This window comes from Gopherus evgoodei, chromosome 5 (genome assembly GCF_007399415.2).
Source record: "Gopherus evgoodei ecotype Sinaloan lineage chromosome 5, rGopEvg1_v1.p, whole genome shotgun sequence".
NCBI lineage: Eukaryota > Metazoa > Chordata > Testudines > Testudinidae > Gopherus > Gopherus evgoodei.
Window position 1 is genome coordinate 2957471 of NC_044326.1, and position 19973 is coordinate 2977443.

Here is a 19973-nt window from a genome sequence, read left to right on the forward strand (position 1 = left end):
TAAAAAGCAGCCAGCATCAGTGTTCTGTTATTGCTTGGACGGCTGGGGAAAGCGGGATGGGGATATACCATTTAGCTAGGGCAGAACTGGGAATTTTTTCCTGAGCAGAAATGATCATTTTGCAGGAGAACAGAAGGCAGAAACCCTTTCAAGTACAAAGCTGTCGCTTTCACCCGCCGCACCGTATAGGGTACGTCCACACTACCTGCTGGATCGGCAGGTAGCAGTTGATCTATCGGGGATAGATTTGTCGCATGTAGTGTAGATGCAATAAATCGATCCCGGATCGCTCTCCCATCGACTGCTGAACTGCAGCTTGGTGAGAGGCAGAAGCAAAGCTGATGGGGGAGCGGCAGCTGTCGATCCTGCGCGGTGAGGACATGAAGTAAGTGATTCTAAGTCGATCTTAAGATACATCAACTACACTATTCTCGTAGCGGAAGTTGCGTATCTTAGATCGATCCCTCCCCCTAGTGTAGACCAGGCCATAATGAGTTCCGAAAAGAAGGCCAGTAGGAGCATTTTAAGCCTTTCACTTTTGAGCCCTCTTCTTGGATAGTGACATGGCTTGGGATGCCAGAGATGTGGCTTCGGTTCATGTGGGCGATGTTGAGCAAGTCACTTCCTCTCTCCAGCTTGGAAAAGAGGAGACTAAGGGGGGACATGATAGAGGTCTATAAAATCGTGAGTGATGTGGCGAAAGTGAAATAAGGAAAAGTATTTACTTGTTCCCATAACATAAGAACTAGGGGCCACCAAATGAAATTAATAGGCAGCAGGTTTAAAACAGATAAAAGGAAGTTCTTCACACAGCGCACAGTCAACTTGTGGAACTCCTTGCCTGAGGAGGTTGTGAAGGCTGGGACTATAACAATGTTTAAAAGCAAACTGGATAAATTCATGGACATTAAGTCCATTAATGGCTATTAGCCAGGATGGGTAAGGAATGGTGTCCCTAGCCTCTATTTGTCAGAGGGTGGTGATGGATGGCAGGAGAGAGATCACTTGATCATTGCCTGTTAGCTTCACTCCCTCTGGGGCACCTGGCACTGGCTGCTGTCGGTAGACAGGACACTGGGCTAGATGGATCTTTGCTCTGACCCAGTGTGGCTGTTCTTATGCTCTTATGGTCTTTCTGTGCCGCAGTTTCCCCTCTGTGAAATGGGGATGATTAAACTGACCCCCCGTGTAAAGTGCTTTGAGAGCTAGTGATGAAGAGTGCTAGATAAAGGTTTTATTTGCAGGCTCAGCATCCTAGTATTTTTATTTGCACAGCAAGTGCATCCTATCAGGATGTCCCTGGGCCACTGGAGAGCCTAGCAGGCGTGCTCTTGAGATGCTGGACAGCAGGGTAGGTGCGTTGCACGTGCGATACCTGGTAAGACAGTGACGTATTTAACTCTGCAATTTCTTTCGGGCTGGAATGATCCATGGCGAACGTGAGGAGGGGATAAAGCACTTCAGACCACTGACACTTGTTCTGTAATGACCTCCTCAGTCCTGTGGCATATGAGCCTTTTATAATGATCCTTCTCTGTTCCCCCAGGCCTTCCTCAACCTGCAGGTTTCCTACATTCCTCCACCCGGGGCCGCTCCTCTGTTCCCACCGCCTACCCCTCCGGAGCCAACACCGTCCACAGCTGAGCTTGACACCGTCACCGGTAAAGAGACACTGTTGCATGTGCATTTCTCGCATTTCTAGGCTGCATTCTGCTAAGTGTGTTGTTTGTGCTCTCTGGCTTGCACAGTGAACCCATTATCCTGGACTTTAACACTAGCATTACCCTGCAGTCTGCTGCAGGCATAAGAACTTAAGAATGGCCATACTGGGTCAGACCAAAGGTCCATCTAGCCCAGTATCCTGTCTTCTGACAGTGGCGAGTGCCAGGTGCCCCAGAGCGAATGAACAGAACAGGGAATCATCAAGTGATCCAGCTCCTGTCACTCATTCCCAGCTTCTGGCAAACAGGCTAGGGACACCATCCCTGTCTATCCTAGCGAATAGCCAGTCATGGACCTGTCCTCCATGAACTTATCTAGCTATTTTTTGAAGTCTGTTTATAGTATTGGCCTTCACAACATCCCTTGGCAATGAGTTTCACAGGTTGACTGTGCGTTGTGTGAAGAAATACTTTCTTTTGTTTGTTTTAAACCTGCTGCCTATTAATTTCATTTGGTGACCCCTAGTTCTTGTGGTATGAGAAGCAGTAAATAACACTTCCTTATTTACTTTCTCCACACCAGTCATGATTTTATAGACCTCTATCAGATCCCCCCTTAGTTGTCTCTTTTCCAAGCTGAAAAGTCCTAGTCTTATTAATCTCTCCTCATATGGAAGCCGCTCCATCCCCCTAATCATTTTTGTTGCCCTTTTCTGAACCTTTTCTAATTCCAGTGTATCTTTTTTTATATGGGGTGACCACATCTGCATGCAGTATTCAAGGTGTGGGTGTACCATAGATTTATATAGGGTCAATATGATATTTTCTGTCTTATCTATCCCTTTCCTAATGATTCCCAGCATTCTGTTCGTTTTTTTGACTGCCGCTGCACATTGAGTGGATGTTTTCAGAGAACTATCCACAGTGACTCCAAGATCTCTCTCTCGAGTGGTAACAGCTAATTCAGACCCCATCATTGTATGTGTATAGTTGGGATGATGTTTTCCAGTGTGCATGACTTTGCACAGTGCTAGGGAGCTGAGCCCTGGTGGTGAACACGATGTGATCAATGATCTTTTGGATTCCCAGAAGTTTTTAGTAGAGAGATGGGCCTGGATCTGAACCCCATTAGACTCTGCAAAAGTTGTATAGAATCAGACAGGTCAGCCTAGAAGGGACCTGAAGAAGTCAGTAAACCCAGACTACCCCTGATGGGGTTTTGTCCAACCTGTTCTTCAAAACCTCCAGTGATGGGGATTCCACAGCCTCCCTTGGATGCCTGTTCCAGAGCTTTATCTCCCCTTAGAGTTAGAAATCTTTACGTAATATCTAACTTAAATCCCGCCTGATTCAGATGAAGCCCATGATTTCTTGTCCTACCTTCAGTGCATACGGAGAACAAAAGATCACTGTCCTCTTTATACCAGCCTCTAACATATATGATAATGGTTTTCAGATCCTCCAGATCTTTTCTCAAGACTGAGCATGGCCAGTTTTTTTTACAGTTTTCATCATCGGTCAGGTTTTTGAAACCATTTCTCATTTTTCTTGCTCTCTTCTGGTCTCTAATTTATCCTCATCTTTCCTAAAGTGCAGCCCCCAGAACTGGACACAGTGCTCCAGCTGAGGCCTCACCAGTGTCGAGTAGAGCGGGACAGTGATCTCCTGTGTTTTACATACGACACTTCTGTTAATACCCCCCGCATATTAGCCCCAGGCGCACCAGCTGAAAGGGGCACCAGATCCTGCCAGAACAACCCTTGCAAAGCCTGCAGACATATCTCCACTGCTACACTGATCAATACTGCCTCCAACACGCCTTTCGAGACCCATGGGTCCTACAGGTGCCCCTTACAACATGAGCTGTATGTCATCCAGTGCACTAAATGCCCAATAACCAGTACGTGGGTGAAACCAGACAATCACTGCACTCTCGAATGAACTCACACAGGGAAGTGATCAAAGACAAAAACACCCCATCACCCGTGGGTGAACCCTTTTCACCAAGCGATCACTCTATATCTGACCTCTCAGTCCTCATCCTCAAAGGAAACCTGCACAGCACTTTCCAAAGACGAGCCTGGGAGCTTAAATTCATTACTCCGCTAGACACTAAAAATCATGGACTGACCAGAGACACTAGATTAATGGCTCATTACAACATCCTGTAACCCACTAACAACCCCTCCCCCCTGCTGCTGCCCCCCTCCTTTCCTCCCTATGACTGGTGGGGTGTTAAAAGTCCACTTCACCTCCAATGGTCCCTTGAAATGTGCTAACTACTTCCGCTGAAGTGTCTGTTTCGGCTTGCGTTTAGCTGTGACTCTCTGAGGCCGAGCCTGCACTTGCCAGCTTCCAGCAGCATGGCTGTACTGATGCACCGATGCACTTCTGGGCCCCTGCGTTCTAAGAGGAATCACAACGAAGCACCGCATTTTACACTCTCTGCAGCCAGGCTGGCCATGCTGGGACCAGTGACTCATCCTGCAGCTTCTTGTGACGGAGAGGGGTGGTCCAAACCTGAGTGGTGCCGTGACCCCATGGGCCAGCATGCAGCACCATGTGCTGAAATAGAGGCCAGCTGCTTCTCCGTCAGGGCAGTGGGTTGGCTGGACTGCCCTGAACAGGGCTACAACACCATGCGCCAGGTCCCAATGCTGCTAGCTTAAGCAAGCGAACTTCTTTCCATTCGCATGCAAATCTGCGTTGATCCGGCCCTGCTGGCCTCCCACTGGCCACTTCTTGTCGGTGTTTTCCCCAGGGCACTGGGTAATTGAGGGCCTTTTTGCCCCATTCCTGCAAAATCATCAGGGAACGTTCTCAGCTCAGGGACTGTGAGTTCCCCCACCCTTCTTCATGCGGGTGATGATGGAAAAACCAAAATGAGATTGAACGGCCCATCCAGTATCTCCCCCTCGCAGGCTGGCCTGGGAGTTGAATTTCACATAGCAGCAGCTTCAGCTAAAATGCGGTTTCTAGCCGCAGGGGCTTTGCCTGTTTGGTGTGTTTGTGTGGGGGTGACCCACAGCGGGGGTGTGTGTGTTTCCATCACTTTCAAGAGGGTGATGAGTGTGCCACTGCCCCCACCTAATGGGACGTACCTCATGCCACACAGGGGCGATGGAAGCTCCCTAAAAGTGCAAGGAGGCCACTGGCATCTCTTCTTCCCAAGACCTTGCCCCTGCACTGCCTCTTCCCCTGAGGCCGTGCCACCCACTTGCTCCTCTCTGCCCCCTCTACCCGGTAAAAAGTGAGGGGGCTCTGGCCCTCCTGTTCCGACACCCCTGCTGCCATGTTTATAACCAACCTTGCGTGTGCTGGCAGAGAGGCTTTGAACCTGTGCTAAAAGCATCAGCCTCTGGCGTGGGATTTTCTCCGTTAGCTTGAAACAGCAGCAGACTAGAGCTGGGTGAATAAGAGATGTTTTAATTCACTGGCAATTTTGAAAAGCTGAAAAAAAAAATCCTTTTGGTTGGGACCAAAGCGGAAAACTGTTTAAATTTTGAGCAAATCAAATGGTGGAAAAAATTTCATTTGGGGTTAAATGAACCATTTTGTGTTGACAAAACTGAACGGCTTTTTTTCGATTTTGAAACTTTTAAAATGTTTTTGGATTTGTTAAAAATCAAGAAAATGGTGAAACCAAAAGTCACTTCAAACCACACACACACACACACACACAAAATCACCTTTGTTTTTTTCCAGATTCCTCCCCGTCCCCCACCCAGACCGCGTCAATTTTGCTGAATTGTTCAAATGGGCAAAATGTTTTGCTATCACCAAATCTGCATTCTCTTTAGCTTTGGCTAAAAAGTTTCCCCCATCTCGATAGCAGGCTGCCAAGCCCTTTAAGAGATTAGCCCCAAGTGGAGAACAAAAATTGGTGTGCTTCTCTACTGTGAGTCATGTGTGTCATAACCAACAGAAGATGCTGTGCTGGGTGTCAGCTCTTGCAGAGATCTGAGTGTGTGCTTTGTGCACCCAGAGCTTGGGAGCTAAAACTGTAGCTGATCTGAGAAATTGGCTTTCCAGGCTCTTGTTTTAAGATAGATCCCAGGGAATGCTTCCTCCTTGCTTCTCCCCCAGTCTAGTAAGTAAAAGAAACATTCCTGCTATCACAGGCACCGACTCGGTGGGTGCTCCGGGACTGGAGAACCCATTGAAAAAAATAGAGGGTGCTCAACACCCATCAGCCACCCACCAATCAGCTGTTTGGCAGCGGGCAGGAGGTGCTGGGGAAAGTGGGCGGAGTGGGGGCAGGAAGAGGCGGAGCAAAGGCAGGACCTTGGGAGAGGGGGTAGGAGGGGTGGGAAGAGGCAGAGCAAGAGTAGGGGCCGTGGGGTAAGGGGTGACTAGGGGCAGGACCTCAGGTCAGCTAGGGTGGAGCAAACACTCGGGAAAATGAAAGTCAGCACCTGTGCACATGCTCCCAGATACCAGGCTTAGTGAAGAGTAGCAGAAGTTGTGGAGCATTTCCACCCTGTGCCCCTAGGACAGCGAGCCTCGAATGGGGCTGCCAGCAGATGTTTCTGCGGCCGTGATGCCCTCCAAAGCATGGGCAGGGGGGGGGAAGGGGAAGCTGCAGCCTCTCCCTCCTGTTGCTCCTGAATAGCTGAGCCCCCTTGGTGTTTTCGCTTGTGTCGCCAGCGGGGGTCAGCACCCCGCACTGTGCATCCTCCTTGGGGGCTCTGGGCAGCGCCTCTGGGGACACGTGGGGCTGGTGTGCGCGGTGCTGGAGGTGGCTGTGGTGTTCGGTTCCCAAGGCGCTCTCCTGGGTAGCTCTCCCGCCCGACCAGGGGACGGGGAGCCTGGGACTCCACAGTTGACTGGTGAGTTCCCAGCCCACCTTCCCTGGGTCACGGAAGGCAGGGACAGAGAGACGGGTTTGTCAGGGCGGCCACCAGCAAGAATTGGTGGCCATCAAAATGTGTTGTGAGAACCTCTGCCCTAGGACGTGGTGATGGCTGCTCAGGGGGCTATGCTCATCCTGTTGAGCTGGGACTGATTCCAGGGTCTTGCATTGCACAGGGGGGTCGTGTGGTGTGAACCCAACCTGAGGTTTGGATAATGGGGACAAATCTGGGCTGCTTTACCCTTGCTGCTTGGGCCCTTCTCCTGTGCAAAGCTAACGTTGATGAACTGCCCTGGCCTGTTTCTGTGGGTTCAGTTCTGATCTCTTGGCTCAGTTCCCAGTTCTCGGTGTCCTCCCCAACTGAGCTGTCACCCCCATGCCTTCCAGATACAGCCGGGGAGGAAGAAACCGAAGACCAGATAGTGACAGGGGATGAGACGGAGCCTTCCGCAGGGCCCTCTGGGTCGGAGCAGCCCACGCTCCCCCGGAAGCCTCCTTCACACCACGTCCATGGGATCAAGAGGAAGAAAAGCGCCCCGAAAAAGCTGCTGTCCAACAAACCTCAGGACTTTCAGGTGAGCAGCAGCAATGTGTGTGTGACATTCGCCTCTCCAAGCTGCTCCTCCTTTACCATCCAGTTGACTGCAACATCTTAGGAGTGAAACCTTCTCTGGTGCGTGACCATCCTGGGTTCCTCATTGCTCCGCAATGCATTAAACTGATCCAAGCTCCCGGGAATCCTGCGGGAGCTGGAGCTGAGCGCTGCAGCTCAGGGTCGCAACTTCTCGGTTAATGACTCGTTGTGACAGCGCTTGGAGAATGTGTCCCAGGAGCTCCTGTGGACAGATCTCCCCGTAGGCCTGACTCTCGTCTGCCAGTGTGGGTGCAGCCCCAGTGATTCCAGTGGGCTGGGCTGGTGTAGCTGAAAGCTGAGCATTGTGAGTGAGCATTCCCCAGCATCTGATGGGCCATTACCTTTTTCTCCTCCACTTGCCTTTAGATCAGGGTGCGAGTCATAGAGGGCAGGCAGCTTCCCGGTGTCAACATCAAATCTGTGGTGAAAGTCACGGTTGCCGGACAGACGAAAAGAACTAGGATCCGCAAAGGGAATGGCCCGTTCTTCGATGAGGTGAGTCCGGCTATTGTTTGGTCTAATCTCATTCCAGGCTTGCTTTGATGCTGCAGGGCTTCCGAAAGGGATCATGTGATAGAGCAGCTGAGAACATTCTCCTAGCACGTTAGACACTTGCGTGGCAGACAGGTGCACAGAAACACGCCCACGCACTCCTCCAGGTATGGCTACTGCCTGGAGAAAGCCAGGAAACAATTTTCACCTTCTTATTACGGTAACATGTAGAGGCACCAGCCAAAATCAGGGCCCCCCTGTGCTTGGCACTGGGCACCCACACAGTGTGATGGTCCCTGCCTGTGATAGCTCCCAGCCTGCGTCAGCCTGAGGATCATCCCTGAGTGAGATGAGTCATCAGAGGCCATTACCTGCAGGTCTCGTGTTCGGGCCCTTGCCATTCAACCAGGGTTCAGCCAATCTACAGGCGAGAACCAACCCAGGGACGCAGTCTCTCCAGTCTGCCCAACCTCACTATCTGGCCAGGGGGATTTCCATTGCCAGTAGTTTGAACAGACTGTCCCTGTCCCTGTCCCTGCTCCAGCCTGGGCCTGTTCCCACACTAGCCAGCCCCGGCTGCAGCCTGCATCGTCTCCTGCCTCAGCTGGCTGCGGCGCTACTCCAAAGAGCTTAGGGTCTAAATATAAAAGAAAGACAAAGCCTAGGAGGGGAAAGAAGGGCTCAGAGACGTGCACAGCAGGTGAATAGCAGAGCTGGGGGCAGCACCTGGTCCCTCAAGTCCTGATCCAGTGCCCTACCCACTAGGTCGTGCTGCCTCTTCCCCCCTGCAAGAAGTCACTTCAGGTCTGCACTTATGGCAGCATGGAGAGTACAAGCACCGCCTGCCTGGCGCGCATGGGTGTAAATTTACTTTTACATTTACTTCCTAGCTCTGCTACAGACTTCCTGGGGCAGATCCTCAGCCAGTGACAATGATCCTAGGCCCATTGACCTCTGTACTACTGTGTGACTTTGGGCAAGTCATTGCCCGTCTTTGGGCCTCAGTTTATCTGCCTGCACCAGAGATTGTTTACTGCCCTGCTTAATTAGTTGATGTTTGCAAAGTGCTCTGAGATCCTCAGATGAGAAGTGGAAAAATATTGAATTCTAGCAGCTAATGTAAAGCATGAACATACAAACATAAGAACGTCCATACTGGGTCAGTCCAAAGGTCCATCCAGCCCAGTATCCTGTCTACCGACAGTGGCCAATGCCAGTGCCCCAGAGGGAGTGAACCTAACAGGTAATGATCAAGTGATCTCTCTCCTGCCATACATCTCAACCCTCTGACAAACAGAGGCTAGGGACACCATTCCTTACCCATCCTGGCTAATAGCCATTAATGGACTTAACCTCCATGAATTTATCCATTTCTCTTTTAAACCCTGTTATAGTCCTAGCAACCTCCTCAGGCAAGGAGTTCCACAGGTTGCCTGTGCGCTCTGTGAAGAACTTTTGTTTTAAACCTGCTGCCCATTAATTTCATTTGGTGACCCCTAGTTCTTATATTGTGGGAACAAGTAAATAACTTTTCCTTTTTCACTTTCTCCACACCACTTATGATTTTATAGACCTCTATCATATCCCCCCTTACCCTCCTCTTTTCCAAGCTGAAAAGTCCTAGCCTCTTCAATCTCTCCTCATATGGGACTGTAAGCCGGTCGTGTCGGGGCTCGTCCCCCTCAGGCGCGGCGGGGAGCCAGGGCACCTCCTTACGCACTGTAGTCGGGGTCAGCTTAGCCCCTCGGCAGGTGTTGAGCGGGGTATAAGGTCTGTAAACAAGGTACAGCCCCGGCCCTCTAGCCGGGGTTGGGGCTGTCAAAGTAAATAAGCCCCAGCCCTTGGACAGGGCAGGCAGTAATAGTTCAGGCTCAGGCCCCTAGCAGGGGCTGAGCAAACAGTATCAGCCCAGGCCCTTGAACAGGCCGGGCAGCAATAGTTCAGGCTCAGGCCCCTAGCAGGGGCTGAGCAAACACAGTATCAGCCCGGGCCCTTGGTTCGGGCGGGGCACCAAACACAAGTCTAATTAGCCCTGGCCCCTTGGGTCAGGGCAGAGCAGTGACAAAGTCAAAGGGGCCCAGCCCTTGGTCCGGGCGGGGCACCAAACACAAGTCTAATTAGCCCTGGCCCCTTGGGTCAGGGCAGAGCAGTGACAAAGTCAAAGGGGCCCAGCCCTTGGTCCGGGCGGGGCACCAAACACAAGTCTAATTAGCTCTGGTCCTTTGGGTCAGGGCAGAGCAGTGACAAAGTCAACGGGGCCCCGCCCTTGGTTCAGGCGAGGCACCAAACACAAGTCTAATTAGCCCTGGCCCCTTGGGTCAGGGCAGAGCAGTGACAAAGTCAACGGGGCCCAGCCCTTGGTTCGGGCGGGCACCAAACACAAGTCTAATTCGCCCTGGCCCTTTGGGTCAGGGCAGAGCAGTGGCAAAGTCAACGGGGCCCAGCCCTTGGTTCGGGCGGGGTACGAAACACAAGTCTAATTAGCCCTGGCCCCTTGGGTCAGGGCAGAGCAGTGACAAAGTCAACGGGGCCCAGCCCTTGGCTCGGGCGGGGCACCAAACACAAGTCTAATTCGCCCTGGCCCCTTGGGTCAGGGCAGAGCAGTGGCAAAGTCAACGGGGCCCAGCCCTTGGTTCAGGCGGGGCACCAAACACAAGTCTAATTAGCCCTGGCCCTTTGGGTCAGGGCAGAGCAGTGGCAATAGGCGGGAAGAGGGGGAGTCTGCCACCCGGTTACGGGTGGCAGGGGGAACACAGGCCCTCCCACTCCACTACGTTCCAGCCTGGGGCCCTAGCAGCGGTCCAGACCCGCTGCGGTCAGTGGGGATCCTGGCCGCAACACACTGACATGGGTTCGGGCTCTTCCGGAGCCAAACCAGGGACGGCTATCCCCGGGCTACTTCCAACCTCCTCCTCTCTGGGTACCTGGTCCTCACCGGCGTCATCTGGGGGGTCTCAGACCATGGGCTCCTCCGGGTACCGGTCGTGGGGAAGCTCAGGCCACTTCTCGGGGTATCGGGCACATGGCAGGTCAGGCCGACGTTCCTCCGGGTAGTGGGCCCGAGGCAGGTCCGGGCAGCGCTCCTCCGGATAGTGGGCGCGAGGCAGGTCCGGCCAGCGCTCCTCTGGGTAGTGGGCACGGGGCAGGTCGGGCCGGCGCTCCTCCGGGTAGCGGGCGCGGGGCAGGTCCGGCAGCGCTCCTCCGGGTATCGGGCGCGGGGGCAGGTCCGGCCGGCGCTCCTCGGGTAGTGGCGCGGGGGCAGGTCGGCGGCGTCCTCCGGGTAGCGGGCGCGGGGCAGGTCCGGACGCGCTCCTACGGGTCTCTGGGCGCGGGGCGGTCGGACGGCGCCTCCGGGTAGGGGCGACGGCGGCAGGTCCGGCCAGGCGCTCCTCGGGACGGGCGGGGGCAGGTCCGGCTGCGCTCCTCCGGGTAGGGGCGCGGAGGCAGGTCCGTCCGGCGCTCCTCCGGGTAGTGGGCGCGGGGCAGGTCGTGCCAGCGCTCATCGGGTATGTGGGCGGGGCCAGGTCGCCAGCGCTCCTACGGGTAGTGGCGCGGGGCAGGTGGCCAGCGCTCATCGGGTAGTGGCGTGGGGCAGGTCCGGGCAGCGCTCCTCGGGTATGTGGGCGCCGAGGAAGGTCCGGGCCAGCGCTCCTCCGGGTAGTGGGCGCGGGGCAGGTCCGGCCAGCGCTCCTCCGGGTAGTGGGCGCGGGGCAGGTCCGGCCAGCGCTCCTCCGGGTAGTGAGCGCGGGGTAGGTCAGGCCAGCGCTCCTCTGGGTAGTGGGCGCGGGGCAGGTCAGGCCAGCGCTCCTCTGGGTAGTGGGCGCAGGGCAGGTCAGGCCAGCGCTCCTCTGGGTACCGGGCGTGGGGCAGGTCCGGGAAGCGCTCCTCCGGGTAGTGAGCGCGGGGGCAGGTCCGGCCAGCGCTCCTCCGGGTAGCGGTGCGCGAGGAAGGTCCGGCCAGCGCTCCTCCGGGTAGTGGGCGTGGGGCAGGTCAGGCCAGCGCTCCTCCGGGTAGTGGGCGCGGGGCAGGTCCGGCCGGCGCTCCTCCGGGTAGTGGGCGTGGGGCAGGTCAGGCCAGCGCTCCTCCGGGTAGTGGGTGCGAGGCAGGTCCGGCCAGCGCTCCTCCGGGTAGTGGGCGCGGGGCAGGTCCGGCCAGCGCTCCTCCGGGTAGTGGGCGCGGGGCAGGCCCGGCCAGCGCTCCTCCGGGTAGTGGGCGCGGGGCAGGTCCGGCCGGCGCTCCTCCGGGTAGTGGGCGTGGGGCAGGTCAGGCCAGCGCTCCTCCGGGTAGTGGGCGTGGGGCAGGTCAGGCCAGCGCTCCTCCGGGTAGTGGGTGCGAGGCAGGTCCGGCCAGCGCTCCTCTGGGTAGTGGGCGCGGGGCAGGTCCGGCCAGCGCTCCTCCGGGTAGTGGGCGCGGGGCAGGTCCTGCCAGCGCTCCTCCGGGTAATGGGCGCGGGGCAGGTCCGGCCAGCGCTCCTCCGGGTAGTGGGCGCGGGGCAGGTCAGGCCAGCGCTCCTCCGGGTAGTGGGTGCGAGGCAGGTCCGGCCAGTGCTCCTCCGGGTAGTGGGTGCGAGGCAGGTCCGGCCAGCGCTCCTCTGGGTAGTGGGCGCAGGGCAGGTCCGGCCAGCGCTCCTCCGGGTAGTGGGCGCGGGGCAGGTCCGGCCAGTGCTCCTCCGGGTAGTGGGTGCGAGGCAGGTCCGGCCAGCGCTCCTCCGGGTAGTGGGTGCGAGGCAGGTCCGGCCAGCGCTCCTCCGGGTAGTGGGCGCGGGGCAGGTCCGGCCAGCGCTCCTCCGGGTAGTGGGCGCGGGGCAGGCCCGGCCAGCGCTCCTCCGGGTAGTGGGCGCGGGGCAGGTCCGGCCGGCGCTCCTCCGGGTAGTGGGCGTGGGGCAGGTCAGGCCAGCGCTCCTCCGGGTAGTGGGTGCGAGGCAGGTCCGGCCAGTGCTCCTCCGGGTAGTGGGTGCGAGGCAGGTCCGGCCAGCGCTCCTCTGGGTAGTGGGCGCAGGGCAGGTCCGGCCAGCGCTCCTCCGGGTTGTGGGCGCGGGGCAGGTCCTGCCAGCGCTCCTCCGGGTAATGGGCGCGGGGCAGGTCCGGCCAGCGCTCCTCCGGGTAGTGGGCGCGGGGCAGGTCAGGCCAGCGCTCCTCCGGGTAGTGGGTGCGAGGCAGGTCCGGCCAGTGCTCCTCCGGGTAGTGGGTGCGAGGCAGGTCCGGCCAGCGCTCCTCTGGGTAGTGGGCGCAGGGCAGGTCCGGCCAGCGCTCCTCCGGGTAGTGGGCGCGGGGCAGGTCCTGCCAGCGCTCCTCCGGGTAATGGGCGCGGGGCAGGTCCGGCCAGCGCTCCTCCGGGTAGTGGGCGCGGGGCAGGTCCGGCCAGCGCTCCTCCGGGTAGTGGGCGCGGGGCAGGTCCGGCCAGCGCTCCTCCGGGTAGTGGGCGCGGGGCAGGTCCGGCCAGCGCTCCTCCGGGTAGTGGGCGCGGGGCAGGTCCGGCCAGCGCTCCTCCGGGTAGTGGGCGCGGGGCAGGTCCGGCCAGCGCTCCTCTGGGTAGTGGGCGCGGGGCAGGTCCAGCCAGCGCTCCTCTGGGTAGTGGGCGCGGGGCAGCTCCGGCCAGCGCTCCTCTGGGTAGTGGGCGCGAGGCAGCTCCGGCCAGCGCTCCTCCGGGTAGCGGGCGCGAGGCAGGTCCGGGCAGCGCTCCTGTGGGTAATGGGTGCGGGGCAGGTCCGGCCAGCGCTCCTCCGGGTAGTGGGCGCGGGGCAGGTCCGGCCAACGCTCCTCCGGGTAATGGGCGCGGGGCAGGTCCGGCCAGCGCTCCTCCGGGTAATGGGCGCGGGGCAGGTCCGGCCAGCGCTCCTCTGGGTAGTGGGCGTGGGGCAGGTCAGGCCAGCGCTCCTCCGGGTAATGGGCGCGGGGCAGGTCCGGCCAGCGCTCCTCTGGGTAGTGGGCGCGGGGCAGGCCCGGCCAGCGCTCCTCCGGGTAGTGGGCGCGGGGCAGGTCAGGCCAGCGCTCCTCCGGGTAGTGGGCGCGGGGCAGGTCAGGCCAGCGCTCCTCCGGGTAGTGGGCGCGGGGCAGGTCAGGCCAGCGCTCCTCCGGGTAGTGGGCGCGGGGCAGGTCAGGCCGGCGCTCCTCCGGGTAATGGGCGCGGGGCAGGTCCGGCCGGCGCTCCTCCGGGTAATGGGCGCGGGGCAGGTCCGGCCGGCGCTCCTCCGGGTAGTGGGCGCGGGGCAGGTCCGGCCGGCGCTCCTCCGGGTAGTGGGCGCGGGGCAGGTCAGGCCGGCGCTCCTCCGGGTAGTGGGCGCGGGGCAGGTCCGGCCGGCGCTCCTCCGGGTAGTGGGTGCGGGGCAGGTCCGGCCGGCGCTCCTCTGGATAGTGGGCGCGGGGCAGGTCCGGCCAGCGCTCCTCTGGGTAGTGGGCGCGAGGCAGCTCCGGCCAGCGCTCCTCTGGGTAGTGGGCGCGAGGCAGCTCCGGCCAGCGCTCCTCTGGGTAGTGGGCGTGAGGCAGCTCCGGCCAGCGCTCCTCCGGGTAGCGGGCGCGAGGCAGGTCCGGGCAGCGCTCCTGTGGGTAATGGGCGCGGGGCAGGTCCGGCCAGCGCTCCTCTGGGTAGTGGGTGCAGGGCAGGTCCGGCCAACGCTCCTCCGGGTAATGGGCGCGGGGCAGGTCCGGCCAGCGCTCCTCCGGGTAATGGGCGCGGGGCAGGTCCGGCCAGCGCTCCTCTGGGTAGTGGGCGCGGGGCAGGTCAGGCCAGCGCTCCTCCGGGTAATGGGCGCGGGGCAGGTCCGGCCAGCGCTCCTCCGGGTAATGGGCGCGGGGCAGGTCTGGCCAGCGCTCCTCCGGGTAGTGGGCACGGGGCAGGTCCGGCCAGCGCTCCTCCGGGTAGTGGGCGCGGGGCAGGTCCGGCCAGCGCTCCTCCGGGTAGTGGGCGCGAGGCAGCTCCGGCCAGCGCTCCTCTGGGTAGTGGGCGCGAGGCAGCTCCGGCCAGCGCTCCTCTGGGTAGTGGGCGCGAGGCAGGTCCGGCCAGCGCTCCTCCGGGTAGCGGGTGTGAGGCAGGTCCTGGCAGTGCTCCTGTGGGTAATGGGCGCGGGGCAGGTCCGGCCAGCGCTCCTCTGGGTAGTGGGCGCAGGGCAGGTCCGGCCAACGCTCCTCCGGGTAATGGGCGCGGGGCAGGTCCGGCCAGCGCTCCTCCGGGTAATGGGCGCGGGGCAGGTCCGGCCAGCGCTCCTCTGGGTAGTGGGCGCAGGGCAGGCCCGGCCAGCGCTCCTCCGGGTAGTGGGCGCAGGGCAGGCCCGGCCAGCGCTCCTCCGGGTAGTGGGCGTGGGGCAGGTCAGGCCAGCGCTCCTCCGGGTAGTGGGCGCGGGGCAGGTCAGGCCGGCGCTCCTCCGGGTAGTGGGCGCGGGGCAGGTCAGGCCGGCGCTCCTCCGGGTAATGGGCGCGGGGCAGGTCCGGCCAGCACTCCTCTGGGTAGTGGGCGCGAGGCAGCTCCGGCCAGCGCTCCTCTGGGTAGTGGGCGCGAGGCAGCTCCGGCCAGCGCTCCTCTGGGTAGTGGGCGCGAGGCAGCTCCGGCCAGCGCTCCTCCGGGTAGCGGGCGCGAGGCAGGTCCGGGCAGTGCTCCTGTGGGTAATGGGCACGGGGCAGGTCCGGCCAGCGCTCCTCTGGGTAGTGGGCGCAGGGCAGGTCCGGCCAACGCTCCTCCGGGTAATGGGCGCGGGGCAGGTCCGGCCAGCGCTCCTCCGGGTAATGGGCGCGGGGCAGGTCCGGCCAGCGCTCCTCTGGGTAGTGGGCGTGGGGCAGGTCAGGCCAGCGCTCCTCCGGGTAATGGGCGCGGGGCAGGCCTGGCCAGCGCTCCTCCGGGTAGTGGGCGCGGGGCAGGTCAGGCCAGCGCTCCTCCGGGTAGTGGGCGCGGGGCAGGTCAGGCCAGCGCTCCTCCGGGTAGTGGGCGCGGGGCAGGTCAGGCCGGCGCTCCTCCGGGTAATGGGCGCGGGGCAGGTCCGGCCAGCGCTCCTCTGGGTAGTGGGCGCAGGGCAGGTCCGGGCAGCGCTCCTCTGGGTGGTGGGCGTGGGGCAGGTCCGGCCTGGCGGGAGCCCGGGCACCAGCGTCTGTCCTCTCCAGCAGCCTGCCTCCAACTGAGCGCTGGGGCCGGGCTTTTATACTTCCTGTCCCGCCCCTTGACTTCCAGGGGCGGGGACAGGCCGTGCTGACTCCGCCCACTGAGGCACCTGCCCTGGCTTGTCCCCCTCAGGTGCGGCGGGGAGCCAGGGCGCCTCCTTACAGGGACCCATTCCAAACTCCTAATCATTTTAGTTGCCCTTCTTGGAACCTTCCAGTATATCTTTTTTGAGATGAGGAGACCACATCTGTACGCAGTATTCGAGATGTGGGAGTACCATGGATTTATATAAGGGCAATAAGATATTCTCTGTCTGTCTTATTCTCTGTCCCTTTTTTAATGATTCCTAACATCCTGTTTGCTTTTTTGACTGCTGCTGCACACTGTGTGGATGTCTTCAGAGAACTATCCACGATGACGCTAAGATCTCTTTCCTGATTAGTTCTAGCTAAATTAGCCTCCATCATATTGTATGTATAGTTGGGGTTATTTTTTCCAATGTGCATCACTTTACATTTATCCACATTAAATTTCATTTGCCATTTTGTTGCCCAATCACTTAGTTTTGTGAGATCTTTTTGAAGTTCTTCACAGTCTGCTTTGGTCTTAACTATCTTGAGCAGTTTAGTATCATCTGCAAACTTTCCACCTCACTGTTTACCCCTTTCTCCATCTCTAAGGATCGCACTGTGATTTAATCAACTTATATCAAGGCCAACCTTTGCCTGGCCACTGTTTTTTGTTGGCCCCCTGTGCATGTTTTGGACGCATTTTAGATCTTTGTCTCATCTGTATTTTTTTAACAGATCTTTTTCTTCAATGTCTTTGAATCTCCAGCTGAGTTGTTTGATGAGCCCATATTCATCACGGTAAGTTCTCGAGACAAAACTGCCAAACTCCTCTTCCATGCTCCACAGTAGCCCTGTGGTTCCTTGGAATAATGCTGGGTTAGACCTCCAAACTTTGACCCAGGTAAGGACCATGTGTGGCCACTCACTACTGGCTTGGGAGTCGTATGAGCTGGTACAATGCTAACCAGTTTGCAGCCCCCCTTATCATGATTGGGAAGGCTGCAGGGTCTGGCTGGCAGCTCTGATCTGAATGGAGCATTGCATGCTGGGATCTGTTGTCTTTCAGGGTGGCAGCTCTGTACTGGAGAGGAAGGTTCTCCTGCACTATGTTTAGCCACATTCTGACCACCCCTGATGTGAGGAATGCAAAGCCCCTAAAGCCAGAGTTGTCTCACAAGAAACAATTCAGCTCTGCACTCACCTGTTGTGGTGGATCATGTGTATACAGACCCCACGGGCATGGGCAGGGATCAGACCTGGGGCTTTTGGCATCAAAAGTACCAGCCCTGCCATCGAGCTGTCTGGAGTTGCTCATGACTGTGAGTGCCCACTTCAAGGCTGGACTGTCACAAACCAGAGTACAAACCCCGAACTGGATGTGTGTTCTACGATTAGATTTCACCAACCAAGTGCCAAGCTCTCAAGCACCATAGCAGCCTAACCACAGAGTCACAGACAGTCCCTTTGGGCACCCCAGCCAGGCAAACCTGCTTTTGTGGTAGATGGTCCCTTGCATCAAAAATCCCAACACTATTCAGATTACTCCCAGTCCCAAAGGACAAGTTACTTACCTCAGGTCAATTGCACCTTTGATCGTACACCATAGACAAGACTTGTAGCCAGTCCTATAATAAACTAATTAAAGTTTTATTAACTAGGAAAAGAAAGGAGAGTTATTTACAAGGTTAAAACAGGTGAACACACATACAAATGAGTTACAGTCTTAGCTTCTATTGCCTTTTAGAACCTGCTATAATAAGCAAGCTCTGTATGTTCTTTAGGGCTAACCTGGGCTAACCAACTGGGGATCTCTTGCTTATGCTTAAAAGTCTTTTCCCCTCACAGTTCAAGCAGCACAGTGATAAAGTTCCTTCTGGTCAGGTATTTTTATTCCCTTCCCCCAGAGTTCAAACTGACGGGACGAGCATTTGTGCAGGTCTCCCCTTCATGGGTGTGCGGGGAGCAATCAGCAAAGTCTTTTGTCTACTGATGTTCCGCAATGGCTTGTCTGGTGTCCATGGGCCTTCTTTTGTTGGGCAGGAGATGATGCCTCTTGTGGTAAACCAGTATTTCACCCTGGTAATGCCTCTCTACTGAGTGTTTTTCTTTCCAGTGTCCATAACTAAGGCTATGATTCTGTCAAGGAGGTCGTGGATGACTTTCCGGGACCTTCGTGATTTCTTCTTGGTCAGGGCTGCCAGAAGATCTGAAGAAGACACCAGAGCAGCCGTCCCCGGCCCACCTGGCGCAGCAGCTGGGGTTGGGTCATTCCCCCTGGGGCTGGAGCAGCAGCAGTCAGCCCCTGCTGCAGGAGTAGCGGCAGGGTGGAAGCATTGCAAGCTCCAGCAGTGCTCTGTTTGTCCACCCTCCCTCCCCAGGGTATTTTTAATAAAAGTCAGGGACAGATCGTGACTTCCGTGAATTTTTGTTTGTTGCCCGTGACCTGTCCCTGAATTTTACTAAAAATAACCATGACAAAATCTTAGCCTTAGTCATAGCAAATACTTTTATAGTTACAGAGCAAATACTGAAATATTACCTTATAAAACAGGATGCAGCTGTTAATAGGGAGATTAATGCAGGCAGCAATTTACAAGCATTTCATAAAGTCCAAACACTAAACACATCTCTAGAAATCTAATACCTATTTAACAACACAAACACAGTCAGACTGGTTCCCAGCCAGGCATTTGTCACTTTTCAGAGGCCTAGGGACCTTGGCATAAGCTGGGACCTGGTCTGCTAACATCACACCTGACCTGAAACACACTAAACTCAGTGGTGCCCTCTCCTTCACTTCACGGGGCTTCGTGTCAGGCCCCTAGTGAGGTTAAACACAAACTGCTAGAGCGTGTCAAAGGAGGGGGTGAGAATGATCATGATATTTTTGCAAAACGTATTTCCCTGATTTCTTGTTAAATTTGAAATGACAAAAGAATTGTGATGAAACGTGACAAGTTTTGACCTGCTTTCCAAACCACTGAGCTGAGTGCACTGAGAATGCTAATGATTTAACATGGATGGTTGTGAGTTTTTTTTCTTAAATGCTGGATTTACATTTTTGCACCTTTCCCCCAATCCCTCAATTCCCCCCTCCTCCCCCGCAGGTTGTTGATTCCCGGTCTCTCCGGACAGACTCTGTGATTGGAGAATTTCGGGTAACGATTTGTGATTTCATCTCTCTCTCTCTCTCTCAATATTTGTAACCATTTTGGCCTCTTCTCTGTGCAGCCTGTGGCTAAGCATTTGATTTTCTTTTTCATTTTCTTTTATAGCTGGATGTCGGGACAGTTTATGCAGAACCAAGTGAGTTAAACAATTAGAGATTTTTGAACCATTAGAGATTTGTAATTAAGAAATCAAATTTGTACCACATAGGGACATTTCTTTGCAACAACTTTCTATGGGCCAAATGCAGGGGTCTATATGTGCGCACACATGTATATTTACATGTAAGTACACAAACACATACAGTTATTATATATGCACGTCACAGGATGACACTGTCCCTTTAAGAGGGAAGAGACCCATGCACCTGTGACTTGTCTGCTCATAGACTCATAGACTCTAGGACTGGAAGGGACCTCGAGAGGTCATCGAGTCCAGTCCCCTGCCCTCATGGCAGGACCAAATACTGTCTAGACCATCCCTAATAGACGTTTATCTAACCTACTCTTAAATATCTCCAGAGATGGAGATTCCACAACTTCCCTAGGCAATCTATTCCAGTGTTTAACTACCCTGACAGTTAGGAACTTTTTCCTAATGTCCATCCTAAACCTCCCTTGCTGCAGTTTAAGCCCATTGTTTCTTGTTCTATCATTGAAGGCTAAGGTGAACAAGTTTTCTCCCTCCTCCTGATGACACCCTTTTAGATACCTGAAAACTGCTATCATATCCCCTCTCAGTCTTCTCTTTTCCGAACTAAAGAAACCCAATTCCTTCAGCCTTCCTTCGTAGGTCATGTTCTCAAGACCTTTAATCATTCTTGTTGCTCTTCTCTGGACCCTCTCCAATTTCTCCCCAGTTGGGTTTAAAAGAGGGCACCTAGGCCCTAGATGTAGGTGACACTGTGAATCAGGGCTGCCTGACACAGTCAGGAAAAAGGGGAGGTGAGAGATGCCAGAGACCAAGGACTGTGGAAGGTCCCTGAAGGAAACTGTAGGTGGTTCCTA

General features: G+C 56.8%; 1 protein-coding gene across 8 annotated transcripts in view; it reads left to right on the forward strand.

Moving 5' to 3' along the window:
• DYSF (dysferlin) overlaps positions 1-19973 on the forward strand; it is a 315864-nt gene that overhangs the window by 75135 nt on the left and 220756 nt on the right. For all 8 annotated transcript variants that reach the window (XM_030563895.1, XM_030563898.1, XM_030563902.1 and 5 more), the window contains exons 5-10: positions 1547-1661; positions 6901-7088; positions 7514-7642; positions 16534-16596; positions 18906-18956; positions 19074-19104. In XM_030563895.1, coding sequence (XP_030419755.1) covers positions 1547-1661; positions 6901-7088; positions 7514-7642; positions 16534-16596; positions 18906-18956; positions 19074-19104 — 577 coding nt within the window. The remainder of the gene's footprint in view (positions 1-1546; positions 1662-6900; positions 7089-7513; positions 7643-16533; positions 16597-18905; positions 18957-19073; positions 19105-19973) is intronic.